Source organism: Coregonus clupeaformis, chromosome 18 (assembly GCF_020615455.1).
Source record: "Coregonus clupeaformis isolate EN_2021a chromosome 18, ASM2061545v1, whole genome shotgun sequence".
Lineage (NCBI taxonomy): Eukaryota > Metazoa > Chordata > Actinopteri > Salmoniformes > Salmonidae > Coregonus > Coregonus clupeaformis.
In genome coordinates, this window is record NC_059209.1 from 8,865,306 (window position 1) to 8,888,498 (window position 23,193).

At 41.6% G+C, this 23,193-nt stretch overlaps 1 protein-coding gene across 2 annotated transcripts; it reads left to right on the forward strand.

The window, feature by feature from the left end:
• Positions 1–784: 784 nt before the first annotated feature.
• Positions 785–22,738, forward strand: LOC121587510 (G kinase-anchoring protein 1-like). 2 transcript variants are annotated; one of them, XM_041904505.1, is made up of 12 exons: positions 785–888; positions 9,447–9,682; positions 9,812–9,970; positions 10,166–10,243; positions 17,247–17,385; positions 18,524–18,552; positions 18,746–18,892; positions 19,048–19,134; positions 19,297–19,360; positions 19,467–19,537; positions 19,625–19,705; positions 22,317–22,738. In XM_041904505.1, exons 2-12 carry the CDS (start codon positions 9,455–9,457, stop codon positions 22,356–22,358), a joined length of 1,125 nt encoding a protein of 374 aa, XP_041760439.1. In that variant the 5' UTR covers positions 785–888; positions 9,447–9,454; the 3' UTR covers positions 22,359–22,738. The 2 variants fall into 2 exon arrangements, with proteins under 2 accessions (XP_041760439.1, XP_041760440.1); XM_041904506.1 differs by having other exon boundaries at positions 785–882.
• The last annotated feature ends 455 nt before the right edge of the window (positions 22,739–23,193 follow it).

Below are 23,193 nucleotides of genomic sequence, written 5' to 3' on the forward strand. Positions count from 1 at the left end.
TAAACATGTCACCTCCCACGAATAATGCAGGCTCCGTGCTAATTAGTGACAGTTATTGAAATGTATGTTGCGTGGATTAATGAGAGAAATGTATGTTGCGTGGATTAATGAGAGAAAAAAGTATATGTCTAATTTGCAGAAAATGTAATAGGTCCTTATGGGAAACGTGTTGCACATGAGGATATGCATATATGTACAAAATCTCATGACTGTAGCTCAAATGGGACAGGAGATATGCTTGTTCAAAGTTTGGAATTTCAGTTGATTACTATAGCACCACCCTTGGGCCAACAAGTGTAATTTTGTAAATACGCATCATTCAACCAAGTTTGTGCAAAATCGGCCCAGTGGTGTCTGAAATATTGCGTGTGACTAACTTAAGAACGGACGGAGACAGATCCATAGTCCCCCCCTCGATTTAATTGTGGGGGACAAAATAATAATAATGAAATGATGAAAATGGTCCTCTGTAGCTCAGCTGGTAGAGCACGGCGCTTGTAACGCCAAGGTAGTGGGTTCGATCCCCGGGACCACCCATACACAAAAATGTACGCACGCATGACTGTAAGTCGCTTTGGATAAAAGCGTCTGCTAAATGGCATATTATATTATTATTATTATAAAATGTAAAGTCTCTTCGGATTAAGTTGAGGCAGTTTGGGCTGGAAAGGCAGTCATGAATACAGTGTTGCAAAACTAGACCTCTGTCTCCCTCTACTGTTGACGTCAAGCTATTTACATATTACTGCCCGTCACCAGAGTTCGCCATCACGGCCCCGTTTTGTCTTGCAGAATACTTTTTGGGCAACTGGGCCACCGTAGTTACTTTGCCAACGGAAAGTGGTGAACGTGTGATATCTAGCTAGCTAACTACTTGAACAGGTGAAAGTATGTTTTGAATTACATTTTTTATTGTATTAATATTTTCCCTCAAACATACCCAATGCAATATTTAATGAACTGATTTGATTTCCAAATTATAAAAGCATTTGAGTCTGTCATGTAAACGAACCATAATACGAGCTAGCTACTTAGCTAGTTTACAGCTGCAACACATGGATATGGCTGCAATATGTAGCTATATGTGCTAGCTAGCCATTTAGCTAGAACTCTTCTATTTCTGACTGAGCTAGCTAGCTAGGCAACAACATTCGATGCTTTCGTTGAACCAAGCTAATCGGACGACACGGTTTCTTTCGGTAACACAAGTTAACTAACGTTACTTTAGCTAGATATCCAATAACCTAATGCCAACTTCCCTCTGCGCCGAGTTGTAAACTTTAGTTTGAAACAGTGTCAACCGACTATAAAGGCAACCCAGTTAGCTAAAGAAGTGAAATGCCAGCACAGTAGCCCTTCATCGTGACTCAGTTCCATTCCATTACACATAGCTAAATAATTGTACAAAGTCGTCTTCTGTACGGGTGAGTTTCTTTATGTGCCCCGAGGCTCGGTCTGAACATTAGCACCACTTGCGGTACGGCATTGGAAGCATAAGGACCTTATTTCATATCAGCGAGAAATAATTGTGTAAAATGTTCTTACACAACTTTATCAGGTTAGGGTTCCCACACGGCCATATTTCCATGTTACAGCGCTTGTTTACGGAAACCAGAGGGAAGACACTGTTCTAATTAGCTATGTCTCCCCGAACAGCCTGCTCTCATAGACTAGACCTAACATGGTAAACGTAAATCCGGTGTGTGAAATTAGAATGATGTGTTACGTTTGGTATGGTTACATAAGACAGAAGGAAACTTAAGACAAAGGGAGGGTGGTTGGTCGGGCGTATAACGCAAACGTTCGAATCTCATCACAGACAATTTTACCTAATTAGCACATTTTCAACTGCTTACTACATTTTAGGTACTTTGCAACTACTTAGCATGTTAGCTAACCCTAACCTGTAGCACTAATTCCAAAAAGTTTTCCAAAAGGTTTTGGGACACTGTAAAGTCCATGGAGAATAAGAGCACCTCCTCCCAGCTGCCCACTGCACTGAGGCTAGGAAACACTGTCACCAACGATAAATCTATGATAATCGAGTATTTCAACAAGCATTTTGCTACTGCTGGCCTCTTCAAAGAGGGTGACACTCTAGATCCAAAATGTTACAGACCTATATCCATCCTGGCCTGCCTATGTATATCTCACTGGTCATCCCCAAAGCCAACACCTCCTTTGGCCGCAATTCCTTCCAGTTCTCTGCTGCCAATTACTGGAGTGAACTGCAAAAATCTCTGAAGCTGGAGACTCTTATCTCCCTCACTAACTTTAAGCATCAGTTGTCAGAGCAGTTTACCGATCACTGCACCTGTACACAGCCCATCTGTAATTAGCCCACCCAACTACCTCATCCCCATATTGTTATTTATTTTGCTAATTTGCACCCCAGTATTTCTATTTGCACATCATCTTCTGCACATCTATCATTCCAGTGTTTAATACTAAATTGTAATTATTTTGCACTATGGCCTATTTATTGCCTTACCTCCATAACTTACTACATTTGCACCCACTGTATATAGATTTTCTATTTTTCTATTGTGTTTTTGACTGTACGTTTTGTATATCCCATATGTAACTCTGTTGTTGTTTTTTATCGCACAGCTTTGCTTTATCTTGGCCAGGTCGCAGTTGTAAATGAGAACTTGTTCTCAACTGGCTTACCTGGTTAAATAAAGGTTAAATAAAAATAAATAAATAAATATCCCTTTTAGCTAAACCTTCCCTAACGTGAACATCTAGCAACCCAATGGTTGCGTGTTCGAATCTCATCACGGACAACTTTAGCATTTTTGCTAATTATCAACTTTTCTACTACTTACTGCTTTTTAGCTACTTAGCATGTTAGCTAACCTTAACTCTTTTAGCTAACCCTTCCCCTCAACCTAACCTTAACCCTTAACCTAACTCCTAAACTTAACCCAAACCTCTAGCCTAGCTGACATTAGTCAATGTTAGCGATAGCCACCTACAGTGAGGGAAAAAAGTATTTGATCCCCTGCAGATTTTTGTACGTTTGCCCACTGACGAAGAAATGATCAGTCTATCATTTTAATTGTAGGTTTATTTGAACAGTGAGAGACAGAATAACAACAAAAAAATCCAGAAAAACGCATGTCAAAAATGTTATAAATTGATTTGCATTTTAATGAGGGAAATAAGTATTTGACCCCTTCTCAATCAAAGATTTCTGGCTCCCAGGTGTCTTTTATACAGGTAACGAGCTGAGATTAGGAGCACACTCTTAAAGGGAGTGCTCCTAATCTCAGCTTGTTACCTGTATAAAAGACACCTGTCCACAGAAGCAATCAATCAATCAGATTCCAAACTCTCCACCATGGCCAAGACCAAAGAGCTCTCCAAGGATGTCAGGGACAAGATTGTAGACCTACACAAGGCTGGAATGGGCTACAAGACCATCGCCAAGCAGCTTGGTGAGAAGGTGACAACAGTTGGTGCGATTATTCGCAAATGGAAGAAACACAAAATAACTGTCAATCTCCCTCTGCCTGGGGCTCCATGCAAGATCTCACCTTGTGGAGTTGCAATGATCATGAGAACGGTGAGGAATCAGCCCAGAACTACATGGGAGGATCTTGTCAATGATCTCAAGGCAGCTGGGACCATAGTCACCAAGAAAACAATTGGTAGCACACTACGCCGTGAAGGACTGAAATCCTGCAGCGCCCGCAAGGTCCCCCTACTCAAGAAAGCACATATACAGGGCCGTCTGAAGTTTGCCAATGAACATCTGAATGATTCAGAGGAGAACTGGGTGAAAGTGTTGTGGTCAGATGAGACCAAAATCGAGCTCTTTGGCATCAACTCAACTCGCCGTGTTTGGAGGAGGAGGAATGCTGCCTATGACCCCAAGAACACCATCCCCACCGTAAAACATGGAGGTGGAAACATTATGCTTTGGGGGTGTTTTTCTGCTAAGGAGACAGGACAACTTCACTGCATCAAAGGGACAATGGACGGGGCCATGTACTGTCAAATCTTGGGTGAGAACCTCCTTCCCTCAGCCAGGGCATTGAAAATGGGTTGTGGATGGGTATTCCAGCATGACAATGACCCAAAACACACGGCCAAGGCAACAAAGGAGTGGCTCAAGAAGCACATTAAGGTCCTGGAGTGGCCTAGCCAGTCTCCAGACCTTAATCCCATAGAAAATCTGTGGAGGGAGCTGAAGGTTCGAGTTGCCAAACGTCAGCCTCGAAACCTTAATGACTTGGAGAAGATATGCAAAGAGGAGTGGAACAAAATCCCTCCTGAGATGTGTGCAAACCTGGTGGCCAACTACAAGAAACGTCTGACCTCTGATTGCCAACAAGGGTTTTGCCACCAAGTACTAAGTCATGTTTTGCAGAGGGGTCAAATACTTATTTCCCTCATTAAAATGCAAATCAATTTATAACATTTTTGACATGCGTTTTTCTGGATTTTTTGGTTGTTATTCTGTCTCTCACTGTTCAAATAAACCTACCATTAAAATGATAGACTGATAATTTCTTCGTCAGTGGGCAAACGTACAAAATCAGCAGGGGATCAAATACTTTTTTCCCTCACTGTAGCTAACGTTAGCCACAACAAAATATAATTTTAACCTATACATTTAGCAAATTTGTAACGTACGTTTTGCAAATTCGTAACCCATACGAATTGTAATTTGTAATGTATCATACGAAATGGTGATTGACATCCACAAATGTAATACATACCATATGAAACGTAACATATGATACTAAATGGAGTGCCACGGATTTACATACAGAATAATACGAAATGGTCTGAGACCAGGTTGCTCCGAATACCTGTGTGTAAACTGAAGACAGATGACACAAAAATGTCACTGAAAAATTATGTCGGCTGCAACAGTGTTAAAACCAATTAAAACTGTGTACAGTAAGTGTGTATTTAGCATTTGTGAAAGTATGCTAATGTGATCTGAAAGTAGAGGATTTGTGTTTCGATAACAGTACCACAATTGAGAATTAATTCAAGTTTAGATGGAGTATTTGGCTGTTTTGGCTTCCAGAGCCAAATCACCTTTAAACAGAACATGTAAGGTCCTTGGACTATAAGGTGTAACGTTAGGCTCCTTTAGTCCATTATTGGGCAAGTGCAGCAGCAGCAAGCTGCTGTTTATGAGTAGCATGTGACATGTAAAACTAATCTCCATCCAGCTAGCTAACCAGCAAGTGTTTTACTACTGTGCTTGCTCGCTAAAACAGGTTCATAGGCTATGTAACAAAAGTTGTATTTTAGTTGAAGACCAGAAGTAGGCAGGCTAGCTAATTGTAGAACCAGGAATTGACATTGTATTGGGCATAGAATTAGGAATTAGAATACTAAACTGAACAAAAAGATAAATGCAACATGTAAAGTGTTGGTCCCATGTTTCATGAGCTGAAATAAAAGATCCCAGAAATGTTCCATACCCACACAAAAAGCTTATTTCTAATGATTTTGAAGAATTTATCTGCACTGTATGTTAGCTAGCCAGACAGTTTTAGAAGAATAAAATACAAAATAAATAAAAAAGTGTTTTAACTGCAAGTACAGCGTATTCAGACCCCTTCCCCTTTTCCACATTTTATTACGTTAGTCTTATTCTAAAATGGATGAAGAAAAAAAAAATCCTCATCAATCTACACACAAAACCCCATAATGACAAAGCGAAAACAGGTTGTTAGAAATGTTTGCACATTTATTAAAAATGAAAAACAGAAATACCTTTTTTTACGTAAGTATTCAGACCCTTTGCTATGAGATTCGAAATTGAGCTCATGCGCATCCTGTTTGCATTGATCATCCTTGAGATGTTTGTACAACTTGATTGGAGTCCACCTGTGGTAAATTCAATTGATTGGACATGATTTGGAAAGGCACACACCTGTCTATATAAGGTCCCACAGTTGACAGTGCATGTCAGAGCAAAAACAAGCCATGAGGTCGAATGAATTGTCCGTAGAGCTCAGAGACAGGATTGTGTCGAGGCACAGATCTGGGGAAGGATACCAAAACATTTCGGCAGCATTGAAGGTCCCCAAGAACACAGTGGCCTCCATGATTCTTAAATGGAAGAAGTTTGGAACCACCAAGACTCTTCCTAGAGCTGGCCGCCCGGCCAAACTGCGCAATCGGGGGAGAAGGGCCTTGGTCAGGGAGGTGACCAAGAACCCAATGGTCACTCTGACAGAGCTCCACAGTTCCTCTGTGGAGATGGGAGAACCTTCCAGAAGGACAACCATCTCTGCAGCACTCCTCTTTTTGGCCAGACGGAAGCCACTCCTCAGTAAAAGGCACATGACAGCCCGCTTGGAGTTTGCCAAAAGGTAACTAAAGAATCTCAGACCATGAGAAACAATATTCTCTGGGCTGATGAAACCAAGATTGAACTCTTTAGCCTGAATGCCAAGCGTCACGTCTGGAGGAAACCTGACACCATCCCTACGGTGAAGCATCGTGGTGGCAGCATCATGCTGTGGGGATGTTTTTCAGCGCCAGGGACTGGGAGACAAGTCAGGATCGAGGCAAAGATGAATGGCGCAAAGTACAGAGATATCCTTGATGAAAACCTGCTTAGGACCTCAGACTGGGGCGAAGGTTCACCTTACAGGCCTGTGCTCTGGAGCGGGATCGATTTGGAGGTGGATGGTCCGTCATGGTCTGGTGCGGTGTGTCACAGCATCATCGGACTGAGCTTGTTGTCATTGCAGGGAATCTCAACCCTGTGCGTTACAGGGAAGACATCCTCCTCCCAAATGTGGTACCCTTCCTGCAGGCTCATCCTGACATGACCCTCCAGCATGACAATGCCACCAGCCATACTGCTCGTTTTGTGCGTGATTTCCTGCAAGACAGTGTTCTGCCATGGCCAGCGAAGAGCACGGATCTCAATCCCATTGAGCATGTCTGGGACCTGTTGGATCGGAGGGTGAGAGCTAGGGCCATTCCCTCCAGAAATGTCCGGGAACTTGCAGGTGCCTTGGTGGAAGAGTGGGGTAACATCTCACAGCAAGAACTGGCAAATCTGGTGCAGTCCATGAGGAGGAGATGCACTGCAGTACTTAATGCAGCTGGTGGCCACACCAGATACTGACTGTTACTTTTGATTTTGACCACCCCCCCTTTGTTCAGTTAGTCACATGTCTGTGGAACTTGTTCAGTTTATGTGAATCTTGTTATGTTCATACAAATATTTACACATGTTAAGTTTGCTGAATATAAACAACATTTCTGGTCTGTTTACAACATTTAGACATTTCTGGTCTGTTTATATATTTTAGAGGCAATTTACACCCCCCCCCCGTATATACTGTATTTATAATTAGAAACAGAAAATATTCACACCTCTTGACATTTTGTTTTGTTGTTAGTCTGAATTTAAAATTGATTAAATTGTTGTTTTTTGTCACTGGCCTACACAAAATAACCCATAATGTCAAAGTAGAATTATGTTTTTAGAAATGTTTACAAATTATAAAAAAATGAAAAGCTGAAATGTCTTGAGTCAATAAGTATCGTATTCAACCCCTTTGTTATGGTTAGCCTAAATAAGTTGTTGTAAAAATGTGCTTAACAAGTCACAAGTTGCATGCACTCACTCTGTGTGCAATAAAAGTGTTTAATGTGATTTTTGTATGACTACCCCATCTATATAACCCACACATACAATTATCTGTAAGGTCCCTCAGTCGAGAAGTGAATTTCAAACACCGATTCAAACAAAAAGACCAGGGAGGTTTTCCAATGTCTCGCAAAGAAGGGCACCTATTGATAGATGGGTGTGTGTGTGTATATATATATATATTTTTTTAAAAGCAGACATTGAATATCCCTTTGAGCATGGTGAAGTTTAAATACACTTTGGATGGTGTATCAGCACACCCAGTCCCTGCAAAGATACAGGCGTCCTTCCTAACTCAGTTGCTGGAGAGGATGGAAACTGCTCAGGGATTTCACCATGAGACCAAAGGTGACTTTAAAACAGTTAGTTTAATGGCTGTGATAGGAGAGAACTGAGGATGGATCAACAACATTGTAATTACTCCACAATACTAACCTAAATGACCAAGTGAAAAGAAGGAAGCCTGTACAGAATAAAAATATTCCAAAACATGCATCCTGTTTGCAATAAGGCACTAAAGTAAAACTGCAAAACATTTGTCAAAGAAATTACCTTCATGTCCTGAATACGGGCGGCAGGTAGCTTAGTGGTTAAGAGCGTTGTGCCAGTAACCGAAAGGTCGCTGGTTCTAATCCCCGAGCCGACTAGGTGAAAAATCTGTCTGTGCCCTTGAGCAAGGCACTTAACCCTGATTGCTCCTGTAAGTCGCTCTGGTTAAGAGCGTCTGCTAAATGACTAAAATGTCAAATGCATTATGTATGGGGCAAACACAACACATCACTGAGTACCAATGTTTGTCATGGGCAAGGACTAGGGAGTTTTTAAAGATAAAAATAAAAAGGAATAGAGCTAAGCACAGACAAAATCCTTGAGGAAAACCTGGTTTAGTCTGCTTTACAACAGGCACTGGGAGACATTCACCTTTCAGCAGGATAACAACCTAAAACACAGGGCCAGATACACACTGGAGTTGTTTACCAAGACGACATTGAATGTTCCTGAGTGGCCTAGTTTTAGTTTTGACTTAAATCGGCTTGAAAATCTATGGCAATACTTGAAAATGGCTGTCTAGCGATGATCAACAACCAACTTGACAGAGCTTGAAAGATTTTAAAAAGAATAATGTGCAAATATTGTACAATCCAGGTGTGCAAAGCTCTTAAGAGACTTACCCATAAAGACTTGCAGGCAATTGCTGCCAAAGGTGATTCTAACATGTCTTGACTCGGGTGTAAATACTTATGTAAATTATATATTTATATATTACATTTTTTTTTTAATTGCTACAATTTCTAAAAACATGTTTTCACTTTTTGCAATTATGGGGTATTGTATGTAGATGGATTAGGGGAAAAAATCTTGTCCATTTTCAGTTCGGGCTACAACACAATGTGGATTATGTCAAGGGGTATGAATACTTTCTGAAGGCATTGTATATGACAATATAGGTTGAAAATAATTATATTACACGATATGATAGATCACATACCTTCCTTTTATTTTCCTGCATAAGTAAAATCAGGATTATGCCTCTACTGCCGTTCTTTCCAATTAGACTGGTTTGGATATCTTCCTGACCAATATGGCTGCAATTTTCATCCCATTCTGGAACTTTGAGGGTTTATGACATAGCCCCTCTAGTAATTTAATAGGATCTCTATGGTATTGGGTCTGTTTTTATATGGCTTTCTTTTTGTTTATTATTAGGGTTGCACTGTAGAGGTTCAGATTAGAAAGGTTTTGTTGTTATCCATTGCCTAATTTGACATGTTTCCTTTCTGCCTGTATCTTATTTTGTTGTGCACAGGTCAGCAGATGGCATCAGCAATGATCTCCGTCCACACCACAGCTTCTCGCTTTGCCTTGCTTCAGGTCGACTCTGATTCGGACTCAGATTCCGAGTCAGGAAAGACCAGAGGTGGCCGGGACTCTGGAAAGGCTCGGCCTGGGAAGGCAACCGAGGGGAAATCCACCGCGAGCAACGACAAGAAGAAGGAGAAGAGGAAGAAGAAGAGAGAGCAGCAACAGAGCGAGGCCAATGAGGTGACTGGCAGAGGCATTTAACCTCCTCGCTGAACACCAATTTCTGGTGTTCCCAACGTCAGGTCTCCTAAGGTTTCACTTTCCCTAATTCACCTGAGTTTGTAGACTGATGATGTCTCCTGTCCCCAGTTAAGGAGTCTTGCCTTTAAGAAGCTCCCTCAGAAGTCCTCTGCCCCGCCCCCCTCCCTGTCACTGCAGGGTGTGGCCAATGAGCTACTCCATCCCGCGGTGGGGGACCAATCCATGCACCCGGAAGGCTGGCAGCAATGGAAGCAGAGAGACTACCAGGTACAACCGACAGAACCCCCCCCTCCCATTTTAAAAATATCTACATGATTGCTTAGGGGTGGTTTCTGAACAGGGCCCATGGTAACACCTGACATGGGTATGAATGGACATAAAGATTGCTTATGGATGTTACCCTTTGCTGATCCCCCAGCTGATCCCATCCTTAATTTTCGTCTTTGTTTCTGCCCAATGCAGTTAACGAGCGAGCTGTATGAGGCAGACCTGGAGAAGGCGCTGATTATGAGTAAACTGGAGTTTGAGGAGCACAAACAGGTACCATACTGCCCCAATGCTACCCGAGCCCGATGGGCCCCGACATTATACATCGTGTTAGGGCATGTTTTTTTCATTAATAACTAGGGTACAGGTAAGGCTATTGCGGTGACCCTATTACCACTCATGAAGGCAGTCAAATTCCACGTGACTGTTTAGTCACGGTAACTAGGCTTCTCCAAGCTCTGATGCTGCTGCTGGTCATTAGTAGCCTCCCAAACTTGCTAACTGCCTGGTACTCAGCACTCTATTGTCCCTCTAATCACTCTGACATCAATGCAAATGTTTTCGAAAATCTAATCGAACACTTCATGAGAGCCCATGAGCTGATGTTGCTTAACATTTCTATAGACTATGCAGTTGCGGGAGAACAAATGTCACATATTATTTAGTAAAGACTAGATTAAATCAAGAATACGCTGATGGGTGACTATTAGCCTGTCACTTGTGAATTATATATTTTCACTTGTGAATAAGAAACCATGCCTTTTTTTTTCTTCTAATCATAGTCGCACACCTCATGTAGTAAAACATAGGCCTATATGTTTTAATAAGGTTTATATCACAACTAAAGTGGCCAAATAACTTCTTAAAATTAAGCACATTAATCTGCTTTACAAGGGGTGTAGAGCCTAACTGGCATATAAACTCAGCAAAAAAAGGAACGTCCCTTTTTCAGGACCCTGTCTTTTCAAAGATAATTTGTAAAAATCCAAATAACTTCACAGATCTTTATTGTAAAGAGTTTAAACACTGTTTCCCATGCTTGTTCAATGAACCATAGACAATTAATCAACATGCACCTGTGAAACGGTCGTTAAGACACTAACAGCTTACAGACGTTAGGCAATTAAGGTAACAGTTATGAAAATTTAGGACACTAAAGAGGCCTTTCTACTGACTCTGAAAAACACCAAAAGAAAGATGCCCAGGGTCCCTGCTCATCTGCGTGAACATGCCTTAGGCATGCTGCAAGGAGGCATGAGGACTGCAGATGTGGCCAGGGCAATAAATTGCAATGTCCGTACTGTGAGACGCCTAAGACAGCGCTACAGGGAGACAGGACAGACAGCTGATCGTCCTCGCAGTGGCAGACCACGTGTAACAACACCTGCACAGGATCGGTACATCCGAACATCACACCTGTGGGACAGGTACAGGATGGCAACAACAACTGCCCGAGTTATACCAGGAACGCGCACAATCCCTCCATCAGTGCTCAGACAGTCCGCAATTGGCTGAGAGAGGCTGGACTGAGGGCTTGTAGGCCTGTTGTAAGGCAGGTCCTCACCAGACATCACCGGCAACAACGTTGCCTATGGGCACAAACCAGGGGTGATGGTCGGATTCGCGTTTATCGTCTAAGGAGCGTTACACCGAGGCCTGTGCTCTGGAGCGGGATCGATTTGGAGGTGGATGGTCCGTCATGATCTGGGGCGGAGTGTCACAGCAGCATCGGACTGAGCTTGTTGTCATTGCAGGCAATCTCAACGCTGTACGTTACAGGGAAGACATCCTCCTCCCTCATGTGGTACCCTTCCTGCAGGCTCATCCTGACATGACCCTCCAGCATGACAACGTGATTTCCTGCAAGACAGGAATGTCAGTGTTCTGCCATGGCCAGCGAAGAGCACGGATCTCAATCCCATTGAGCACGTCTGGGACCTGTTGGATCGGAGGGTGAGGGCTAGGGCCATTCCCTCCAGAAATGTCTGGGAACTTGCAGGTGCCTTGGTGGAAGAGTGGGGTAACATCTCACAGCAAGAACTGGCAAATCTGGTGCAGTCCATGAGGAGGAGATGCACTGCAGTACTTAATGTAGCTGGTGGCCACACCAGAAACTGACTGTTACTTTGTTCAGGGGCACATGATTCAATTTCTGTTAGTCACATGTCTGTGGAACTTGTTCAGTTTGTCGCAGTTGTTGAATCTTGTTATGTTCATACAAATATTTACACATAATAATAATAATAATAATAATATGCCATTTAGCAGACGCTTTTATCCAAAGCGACTTACAGTCATGCGTGCATACATTTTTGTGTATGGGTGGTCCCGGTGATCGAACCCACTACCTTGGCGTTACAAGCGCCGTGCTCTACCAGCTGAGCTACAGAGGACCACATGTTAAGTTTGCTGAATATAATCGCAGTTGACAGTGAGAGGACGTTTCTTTTTTTGCTGAGTTCATAAGCAGCGAGTGAGTTTCAAGTTTGAGGAAAATTATTTTCACCATACAAATGCACCTTTTATAATTAAAGCATTACATGCATAATTGCATTTGCGGTCACTTTTGATAATGGTGTTTTCCCGCTAATGGAACATTCGCGCATATAGCCTACTGCCGTGTGCGCATTGCTGCGCTTATAATGTGAAGAAATAGCCAAATAGTTTATCAACATTTTAAGCTAAACGTTCTGATCTGTTGCGTCAGACACATTGCATAAAAAAGGTTTTTTGATGCTAGTGGTTGTATTAATTTGGGATCTATCACACCCCACAACTGTCCCAGACTATGTTAATGTAACAGCTCTCATATGGCTCATCAACAAAGGACACGGTGCTGTTCTCTTTCACTGTTTATTCTGCAAATACATACATAACACAATGTAAACGTCCGAACAACTGCAACCCACCAAGCAATCTCCAAAGTTTAACAACTTTTACTGGAACTGTAACAATTTTATAAAAATGTATATTTATAATATACATTTTATACATTGCATATATAACAACATGGCTACAGAGGACCGCTCAACTTATAATGACTCCGCCTGACTGCCATAACACATCACCACAGCACATAGGCTACACCTGTACAGGAACATAACATTATTCCATATAATTTGGGAGCACATACCTGCAAATACATACACAACACTGTGTAAACGTCAGAACAACTGCAACCCACCAAGCAATCTTGAGTGACATGAAATAACATAAAATAAAAATAAATTTACAATTCACGAGGTGGCTAGCCTCATTAGCAAAGAAAGTGCAAGGCGAACGTTAGCTAGCCTTTAGCGTAACGCAACGTGCAAATTTTGTAAATGTCCATACAATTGTAAATACATGACACAACTCTAACACTATCACATAACATGTCAACATCGATATTGATTTATAAAACAATATGGTTTTCAGCCTAACTTACATTAGATATCATTTTAAAAGTGAAAACACTGGGTGCAGCATGGATCACGATACATACCTCCATCAAAGTTTAACAACTCTTTGACTGGATGCTGCGTGATCATGTGCACATATATTATATACAATGGGATGCAGTTACTCAAATAATACAGCAGGTGGCTCGACAACTATACCTACATATACATAAACTGGCTGCTTAATTATGACAACTCATAGAACTAAGGATGTCTATTTCAACACTGTTACATTGGGACAGAATAGTATAGGTCGACTTTTGTACAATGGGGGATAGTAGATTGACATAGGCTAGTCCTTTTGCAGTTCGTTAGGCCTACTCCTCTTGTTGGCTGACGAAAAGTAAATGTGGACAGTTCTTCCGACATCTTCAATATGCACCTCGGAATTGGATGTGTCTCTTAACTTGTAGCCAGTGAGAAAGACCCGATCATGTGACGGAGAGCTGAATGAGTGAGAGACTTTTCGAGTTGCGCAGCACACTGAGGGAGAAGGGCACAACGCAGCATTCCAGCCCGCAAAAGGCATGGATTTTTTTAGGGTGCATTACGGCCACAAAGGTGATGCCGCCGTGAAATTCAAGGCATTATCAAGTCCTTGTCAAATTGTGAATGAGAGACTTGTAGTGTTTACAGCCTGCGCAAAAAACTCAGCAGAGCTCATGCCTTTCAAGCTACTTTTTTCAAATTATCATTAGAGTTAAATTAAGCATATAGGAGTACCTATTTCTTTGTTAACCGCTCAACACAGAAAAGCCGCATGTGCGCACTCCCTCAAATCATTTGGAGAAAATATTTATACTTCTTCATACTATAAAATAATGCCACGGAATTATAAGCAAATATTGTCTGCTAAATTAACTAGTGTAGCCCACAGCCATTTGGCATAGCCACATCAGGACCTAAAATAAGGACAACTCAGAGTATGCTATTCTGTTCTTCTGAAATAGACTACATTTTCTTCATATCATGCTTTTTAGACCTGTCTAAAAAAAAATGGATTTATTGTGAAGGTGTAGGCTAAATTACATGGATTTATTAGACTTTTTAAAAAGGCTTGAAGGCTATGTGTTAAAGGTCAATTACCTTGAGACCGACAGTTATTTGCTTGACAGTCATCGGCTGATGAAATGTTGTTACTGCCACAGCCCTAGGTACAGGTATCACTAAATTGATCATTATCATTTTGAAGCTGAGCCATTTCAAATCAAATCAAATGTTATTGGTCACATACGTGTTCAGCAGATGTTATTGCGGGTGTTGCGAAACGCTTGTGCTTCTAGCTCCGACAATGCAGTAATTAAAAACAAGTAATATCTAACATTTCACAACATATACCCAGTACACACAAATCTAAGTAAGGAAGGAATTAATTAAGAATATATACATATATGGACGAGCGATGTCAGAGCGGCATGGACTAAGATACAGTAGAATAGTATAGAATACAGTAAATACATATGAGATGAGTAATGCAAGATATGTAAACATGATTAAAGTGACTAAGATACCGTAGAATAGTATAAAATACAGTATATACAGTGGCTTGCGAAAGTATTCACCCCCCTTGGCATTTTTCCTATTTTGTTGCCTTACAACCTGGAATTAAAATATATTTTTTGGGGGTTTGTATCATTTGATTTACACAACATGCTTACCACTTTGAAGATGCAAAATATTTTTTGGGGTGAAACAAGAAAGAAGACAAAAAAACAGAACTTAAGCGTGCATAACTATTCACCCCCCCCAAAGTCAATACTTTGTAGAGCCACCTTTTGCAGCAATTACAGCTGCAAGTCTCTTGGTATGTCTCTATAAGCTTGGCACATCTAGCCACTGGGATTTTTGCCCATTCTTCAAGGCAAAACTGCTCCAGCTCCTTCAAGTTGGATGGGTTCCGCTGGTGTACAGCAATCTTTAAGTCATACCACAGATTCTCAATTGGATTGAGGTCTGGGCTTTGACTAGGCCATTCCAAGACATTTAAATGTTTCCCCTTAAACCACTCGAGTGTTGCTTTAGCAGTATGCTTAGGGTCATTGTCCTGCTGGAAGGTGAACATCCGTCCCAGTGTCAAATCTCTGGAAGACTGAAACAGATTTCCGTCAAGAATTTCCCTGTATTTAGCGCCATCTATCATTCCTTCAATTCTGACCAGTTTCCCTGCCGATGGAAAAACATCCCCACAGCATGATGCTGCCACCACCATGCTTCACTGTGGGGATGGTGTTCTCGGGGTGATGAGAGGTGTTGGGTTTGTGCCAGACATAGCGTTTTCCTTCATGGCCAAAAAGCTCAATTTTAGTCTCATCTGACCAGAGTGCCATCTTCCATATGTTTGGGGAGTCTCCCACATGCCTTTTGGCGAACACCAAACGTGTTTGCTTATTCTTTTCTTTAAGCAATGGCTTTTTTTCTGGCCACTCTTCCATAAAGCCCAGCTCTGTGGAGTGTACGGCTTAAAGTGGTCCTATGGACACATACTCCAATCTCCGCTGTGGAGCTTTGCAGCTCCTTCAGGGTTATCTTTGGTCTCTTTGTTGCCTCTCTGATTAATGCCCTCCTTGCCTGGTCCGTGAGTTTTGGTGGGCAGCCCTCTCTTGGCAGGTTTGTTGTGGTGCCATATTCGTTCCATTTTTTTATAATGGATTTAATGGTGCTCCATGGAATGTTCAAAGTTTCAGATATTTTTTTATAACCCAACCCTGATCTGTACTTCTCCACAACTTTGTCCCTGACCTGTTTGGAGAGCTCCTTGGTCTTCATGGTGCCGCTTGCTTGGTGGTGCCCCTTGCTTAGTGGTGTTGCAGACTCTGGGGCCTTTCAGACAGGTGTATATGTACACATGTGACAGATCATGTGACACTTAGATTGCACACAGGTGGACTTTATTTAAGAAATGATGTGACTTCTGAAGGTAATTGGTTGCACCAGATCTTATTTAGGGGCTTCATAGCAAAGGGGGTGAATACATATGCACGCACCACTTTTCTGTTATTTATTTTTCAGAATTTTTTGAAACAAGTTCTTTTTTAAATTCCACTTGACCAATTTGGACTATTTTGTGTATGTCCATTACATGAAATCCAAATAAAAATCCATTTAAATTACAGGTTGTAATGCAACAAAATAGGAAAAATACCAAGGGGGATGAATACTTTTGCAAGGCACTGTACATATGAGATGAGTAATGCAGGATATGTAAACATTATTAAAGTGGCTAGTGTTCCATTTCTTAAAGGAGGAGCAGCAGCATTTGGTTGTGCTCTGCTGCGCAGTACATATCATGGTGTCAGAAGTTCTTCAACCTCGTCAAATATAAGACCAGAACATTGTCAGAGTACACAGGAGAGATTATTTTACAGAAATTAATAATGTTCCTTGAGTTCTGTTGAAGTTTAGAGTGACGAAAAGTAGCTAGTTTATAGCTAGCTGCTATCCGTCTCGTCATTGAACAGAACAGCAAGCAGAGGCGTTGCTATGGATACTCACACAAGCAGAGACATGCAGGGAGCAAGGGACAGATAGACTAGCAGCTAATGGATACTAACGTAAGGTATTTCTGGGTTCGGGCAGGGCCGGGCCTTCAATTTGGCAGAAGCAATCGGGCCTGAGTAGGACCTGAACACCGCGGGCATGGGTAGGGCCCCGTGCAGGACTCTATACAGCACGCAGGACTCTATACAGCACGCTGTCACTAAACATCTATCATTAAACGATTAACAGCAATCAGAACCATAGAGAGATACAACTACTGACCAAAATGTTTATTTTTTGATGAGGAAATGAATGTTCCATTAAAGCAGATGCTGTTCTTTTAAATTGTCTCATGTCAGGATGATGATGGAACAGATACTCCCTCTCCCAAGTCCCGAGGAGGAGGAGCAGCGGCAGGGAAGAAAGACAAGAAGAAGAGCCAGCAGGGGAAAGACAAGAAGATGACTGTGTCTCTGAAGGACTTCCAGGCAGAGGGGGGTGAGACCACCAGTGGCTAGAACTACTCTTATGTTAAAGGCCCAGTGCAGTCAAAAAAGTACAGATTTTCCTGTATTTTATATATATTTGCACACGATGAGGTTGGAATAATACTGTGAAAATTATAATAATGCCGTTTTAGTGGAAGGGCTGTTTGAAAAGACTGCTTGAAATTTCAGCCTGTTTTGGTGGGAAGGAGTTTTGGCCTGCCTGGTGACATCCGGTGGTAAATCTGTTAATATAGAACAATAATGTGTTTGAACAGATGGGAACTTTCTGTACCCCCTCGTCTCTCTCAGTAACTTTCCATACACATATTTTCTGTTCCCCTAAATCAATAAGTTATTATATAGTGACAGTAATAAGTATAATTCAAGTTAGAACCCAACAAGACCAATAAGAAAGAGTTCCCAACCTCTCTGCCAATAATAATAATAATACATTATAATAAGAAAACATTTGGTGAATGCTTATATTTGTCCTATTTCAGACATGTACAAGTATGTATGTGTGAATTGGAAATGTTTTTTGTTTTTTTGCATGAGACAGCCTTTGGAGAGTGGGGTCATGGCCAGGGTCTGTCATTATCAATGGTGACTTTGGAGCAATTAGGGTTAAGTGCCTTGCTCAAGGGCACATCGTTTTTTCACCTTGTCGGTTCGGGATTCGAACAAGCAACCTTTCGGTTCCTGGCCCAACGCGCTAACTCCTAGGCTACCTGCCGCCCCAATAATCGCTAGTTTTCAGTTTTCCACTCAGACCAGTACCAGACAGTCCTACCTAAATTCTTGCTTGAGAAATTACACTGGCTAAGAAGCTATTTTTGTTTCTTTTTTGACCATTTTAATTGAAAACCATCACAGTAAGGTACTTAATTGTTCCCCAGAAATGATTTGACATTGAGATGCTGCATTGGGTCTTTAACATTGAGCACTGCCCCCATTTCATCAATACAATGCCACCATAGCAGTAACACTAGGACTACTTGTTTAGCAATCAACGAACAGCAGGTGCTGTGTATAATATGCTATAAATGTCTCGTTTTCTCAGTGGTCCCACTCATGTTGTTATTCTGTTTTTTGATGACATTCACTTGACTTGTTGAATTCTCCTTAAAAACCACAATTCTCCTTTACAGATCAGCTGAGTAAGAAGCAGGAGAAAGAGGTGAGGGATGGCATCATTGTTGTATTCGCTGTTTGCCCTACAGTGCTTCGGTCGAGGGTTTAAACCCTGTAATGTAAGGATGAATGTGATGGACAGGTGATGATATGACGTGAACAAGCGCCAATTGTGTAGGGTGTGTGTGAGTGATTTTAATCATTCAAATGCTGAATCCATTGATGACATCACTCTCCAGGAGCCCAAACCGCCCACACCTCCAGAAGACAAGTTCTTCAACAAGCTTGAGGATGACGTTAGCAAAATCGTACAGCAGGAAAAAAGACGGGAGCAGTTTTCTAACAGCGCTGGCGCCGAGGTCACGACTTCAACGGAGCATGAACCGGTGAGACCGACTGCAAATCAGTTCATTCCAAGCATAATGGTTTGGTGTTCAAATGATATTTACAAGTCGACCATTGGAGTGACTGCTGATGAGACCATGGAGGACAAGGTAACTATCGCTCAGAGCCTAACTGTGACTCCCATCACACCTCCCAGGACCCCCGAACTGAGCAGCTAAAGGACGACCTGGAGAAGAAAGACCAAGAAATCGACAAGTTAAAGAAGGTCATTTCACAATGGGAGGTGAGTCATTGGAGGGATACTGTACTGGGCTTTGGCTGGAGCATGTCACGAAGGCAAAGGACAGAATGCCGCCATTTGGCATTTACAGTTGGTGTGAATGTGTGTGACATCTATATGGTCCCCATGGGGATGTTGAGCTCATTTATTGTTCTCGATCCTCAGGTGAAATACAAAGAAGTAAAAGCCAGAAACTCCCAGCTCCTGAAGATGCTGCAGCAGGGAGAGAGTACAGCTACTGCACTCCTAATTAAATCTGAGACTATACAGTCATCCATTACTGATGCATTATGTAGGCCTACTTGTTCTCATTCATTCTCTTCTTCTCTCCACAGTGAAAGATAAAGCGGAGATCCTACTGCAGGTGGAAGAGCTTCTAAATATCAAAGAGGAGCTGTCTTCACAGGTGTGTGTGTGCTGTGCGTGTGCCTCAAACCATTAATCTTGTGCAAAGCTGGCATCCTGGATGAATGACATTTATTTCACTCTCCAGGTGACATCACTACATGCCTCACTTGAACAAGAGAAGTCAAAAGTGAAAGGTTTACAAACAGATCAGCCAAAACACCATCAGGTAAGACTGCACATAGATACTCATCACACTTGCAACTAAAACTCAATACAACACACATTTAGTGTATCTCATAAAGTGTCCCTGTCTAAAATCAAACCAACAGCTCTCGCCTGGTTCAGAGAGAGGGATTAGGGTTGCAGTGTAGAATGACCCCAGTTTGTTTGTTGTGCTGTTCAACCTGTGTAAAGCTGTGAGTCGAATGTGATGTCTTTAAATCTGAGGTATGTGTGTGCCCGCGTGCATCTGTGTGTTCCACTCTTAGATCAGGCAGGAAGTCACCTCTAGGGAAATTACCATGGTAACAGTGCAGCAGCAGTAGTCCTCACCCTCCAGAACAGTACACTAAACGGACACAAAACGAAACCATTAACTTTGTCCAACTCATTTTTTAAACTTAATTTATGAATATTGACAAATATAAACATGAATATAAAAAATTAAATTAAATCATTTTAGATGTGGAAAATTGTTCTATATATTGTTGAACATAATATACTCTATGGGCATATCAAAGTTACAGAGTGGGATCTCTGCTACTTTGAGAATGATGATACAATTTGGAAGCGTTATCAACCGAGTGAATGTGAAAATATATTGAAAATGGTTGCCCTCTGCTGGTGATTTGCAGGATGTGCAATTTTACAAGTAGGAGGACTGTGATTGCTATTATGCCAATTTTGCTGTATAGTATGGGCCAAATCTTTAAAAGTAGCAGATTTCCCACTCTGAAACGTTGATATACCTGTATAGTATATTATGTTTAGGGCTGTCAAACTATTAAAATAATTAATTGCATTAATGGCATTAGTTAATTTGCTCAAATTTGGCCCTAAAGAAAGATTTTTCCATTTAAAAAGCAATGCATTGAGTTACAGGCATACTATGCTTTGATTGCAAGGGACGGAAACACAATTATCTAGGCTACATCAGAATGTTTTAATAGCATTTTCACTATAAACAACACAAGTCACTAATATACAGCTAACTATTAATGCGCCCAATGTTTAAGTAGGCCTACTCCCTCTTATCAATGTTCCTGAAGTTTAACACTTGCGCACACACACAGCTTTAAGTATTGTTAAAGCTTCAGGCATTCTAAATGAGTGTGACTAAAGGAAAAAAATAACTGGCTCTATGGATACATAGCTTTTAAATCTTCTACTGTTCAGAGAACTTTATACACAGGCCTACACACTCTCCTTCCCTTCCCACACCCTCACTTATGGCCTAAACTCACGAAAGACATGCGTGCAAGGCATGTGATTTATTTTAGAACGCATTGTTTTGAATTAAAATGAGCCAAATGTTGTCATTATTCACTTTTTTTTTTTTTTAAAGCTCATTTGAATTGGAATAGGTAGGTAAGGATTGAGGCTTTACCATACAGGCTAAATTAGACCAATTCATCCACTAATGGAAACACAACATCGCTATGAGCAAAGATTATTGGAGATATGGACTATCCTGCTAGCATACAGTCACTGTTCTGCCTGTCCCATCTTTTTCACCCGCCTCACTCTGCTCAACGCTTTTGGTGAGAAGGGAGCAACTGCAGCCACAATTTGGGGCATTCCTGCATCTGCAAGAACCCCTCTTTATACTTCTATTGGTCCATTTTTAAGATATGACTGCAGTACATAGGTGGGAGGCACGGGCGATCCACTACAGTCGGCGAGGGCAGGTGTTCCTTTTCAGCCTATTCCGTTTTTTGTTCTTGCAATCCAAATGTGTGCATAGTCAGTGGTCAAGTTATCATGTTGCTAGCTAGCTAGGTAACATGACTTGCTAAACAATGTAGTTTGTTATAAAACCCCAAAGTACTGACTCGAGAGTAGTTTAAAACGACATGCGCACGAATCCTAGGCAGAAAGAAAAAAACCTAGCTTCGGTAATTGGGCGTAACGTTTAAATTATTTTGTGGAATGGCACATTGTCAATAGCGATGTGTTCTGCGCTTAAAAGGGCCCGTGCGGAAACACGTATGCTTCACAGGTTCCGTGCGGTGATTAAATGGAAAAGCGATAAACAGGTCACGTGTTAACGCTATTGACCCGTCGCCAGACCTCAGTCTTAAGGGGGGCATATGAAATGCATGGGAGGGCAGGGCACAATTATTATTAGCCTACAGTACTACAGTATGTATATTTAATAATAAATTACCTCAAGTGGGGGGAGGGCACAAGCCCCCCTATGGCCCGTCCATAGCGACGGGTGTGGCTATTGGTGTTTATATTTGTCTTTTTTCTTTTCTTTTTTAAAATCTAAATACTATTCATATTACAGAGCATGCGTTAAAGCTTCATATGACACCAATTTTTGCTTTGTAGCACCTACAGATTAAACATTATAGAGTCTTAAAGGAGGCCTGAGTAATGCCAAAATGTCATAAATATACCAGCTTTGATTAATTACTTCTCAAGTATGCTGAACTGTTAGTGTATTTCAGTTGAAGAGTATTAGTTTAGTAACAACTTATCATGAAATGTTGAATCTCCTGAGCTGTCTTAAGCCTTTGGAGACGGTCAAGCCCCAGACAAGCGGACCACCAAACTAACTATGTAAGAAACTCTCTGTACTCACTCCATATTTTCTGGTCTCCTCTGATTGGCAGGGAAACAGGAAGGGGAAAAAGGGTTCAGAGTCTGATCTATGAAGACCGCAGAGGGAAGAACATCGACTGCAAAATACAACGAAGCAAAGCACTCCTGTTCTTCAGGGTCTCCTTGTTTGTACGGTTACTCTCTACTCTGTCTTCATGCACTATGCATGCCTTGTATACCATACACACCAACTCCTGGATGTGCTGCACTGCAGAAGTTATTAAAAGGCTTGTAATAAAGGCTGCTCTGATTAAAGATACGTTTTCTGTTGACTGACATCATCGCAGCTCCTCTTTTTGTTCTGGTATGGAGCTCTAGCACACTGTCTGCTCCCCCCCTTTTCTGGTATGATGCCAAATGACAGGTGTGAAATGTATGTTTTTTTTTTCTTTTCACTGCAAGGTAAATAAACGACTTTTTCAGTGTAAAATCATCTCTGCTTTTGTGATATTACTATGTGCTAATGGTACAACACAAGATGTAAAACTTCTGTTTTTGGTGCTGATGAGAGGTTAGCATCTTTTAGTGGAGCCTCTTCATCACTCATCATTCATTTATGACAAATCATATAGGTCATGGCTGCATCGGAATGAATTTAGGAGTGTTCAGAAACGTCTGGAAATGCATTACAATAGGTGAAAATATTCAGACCTGCTATCCCTGCACTGTTACCTCTGATGCAGTTTGAAGATCGTTTTCGAAGCAAAACTGACTCTTTCCACACCCTGTGAGCAGAGAGATGGCTGATACTGTGGGTGAGGACAAGCAACCATCCACTGCTGAATGTAAGATAATCAGAGTTACTGTGAAAACACCAAAAGAAAAAAAGAGGACAGCACCATCACACAGGTCTGAGGTCATCGGAGCTGTCATATTTGCTGCGCATGT

What these genes read in the sequence shown, in the direction of transcription:
- LOC121587510 (XM_041904505.1), top strand. Translation starts at nt 9,455, where the DNA reads ATGGCATCAGCAATGATCTCCGTCCACACCACAGCTTCTCGCTTTGCC. An exon ending in GTAAGAAGCAGGAGAAAGAG is followed by an intron (nt 18,553 to 18,745) that starts GTGAGGGATGGC and finishes ATCACTCTCCAG; the next exon opens with GAGCCCAAACCGCCCACACC. An exon ending in GATGCTGCAGCAGGGAGAGA is followed by an intron (nt 19,361 to 19,466) that starts GTACAGCTACTG and finishes TTCTCTCCACAG; the next exon opens with TGAAAGATAAAGCGGAGATC.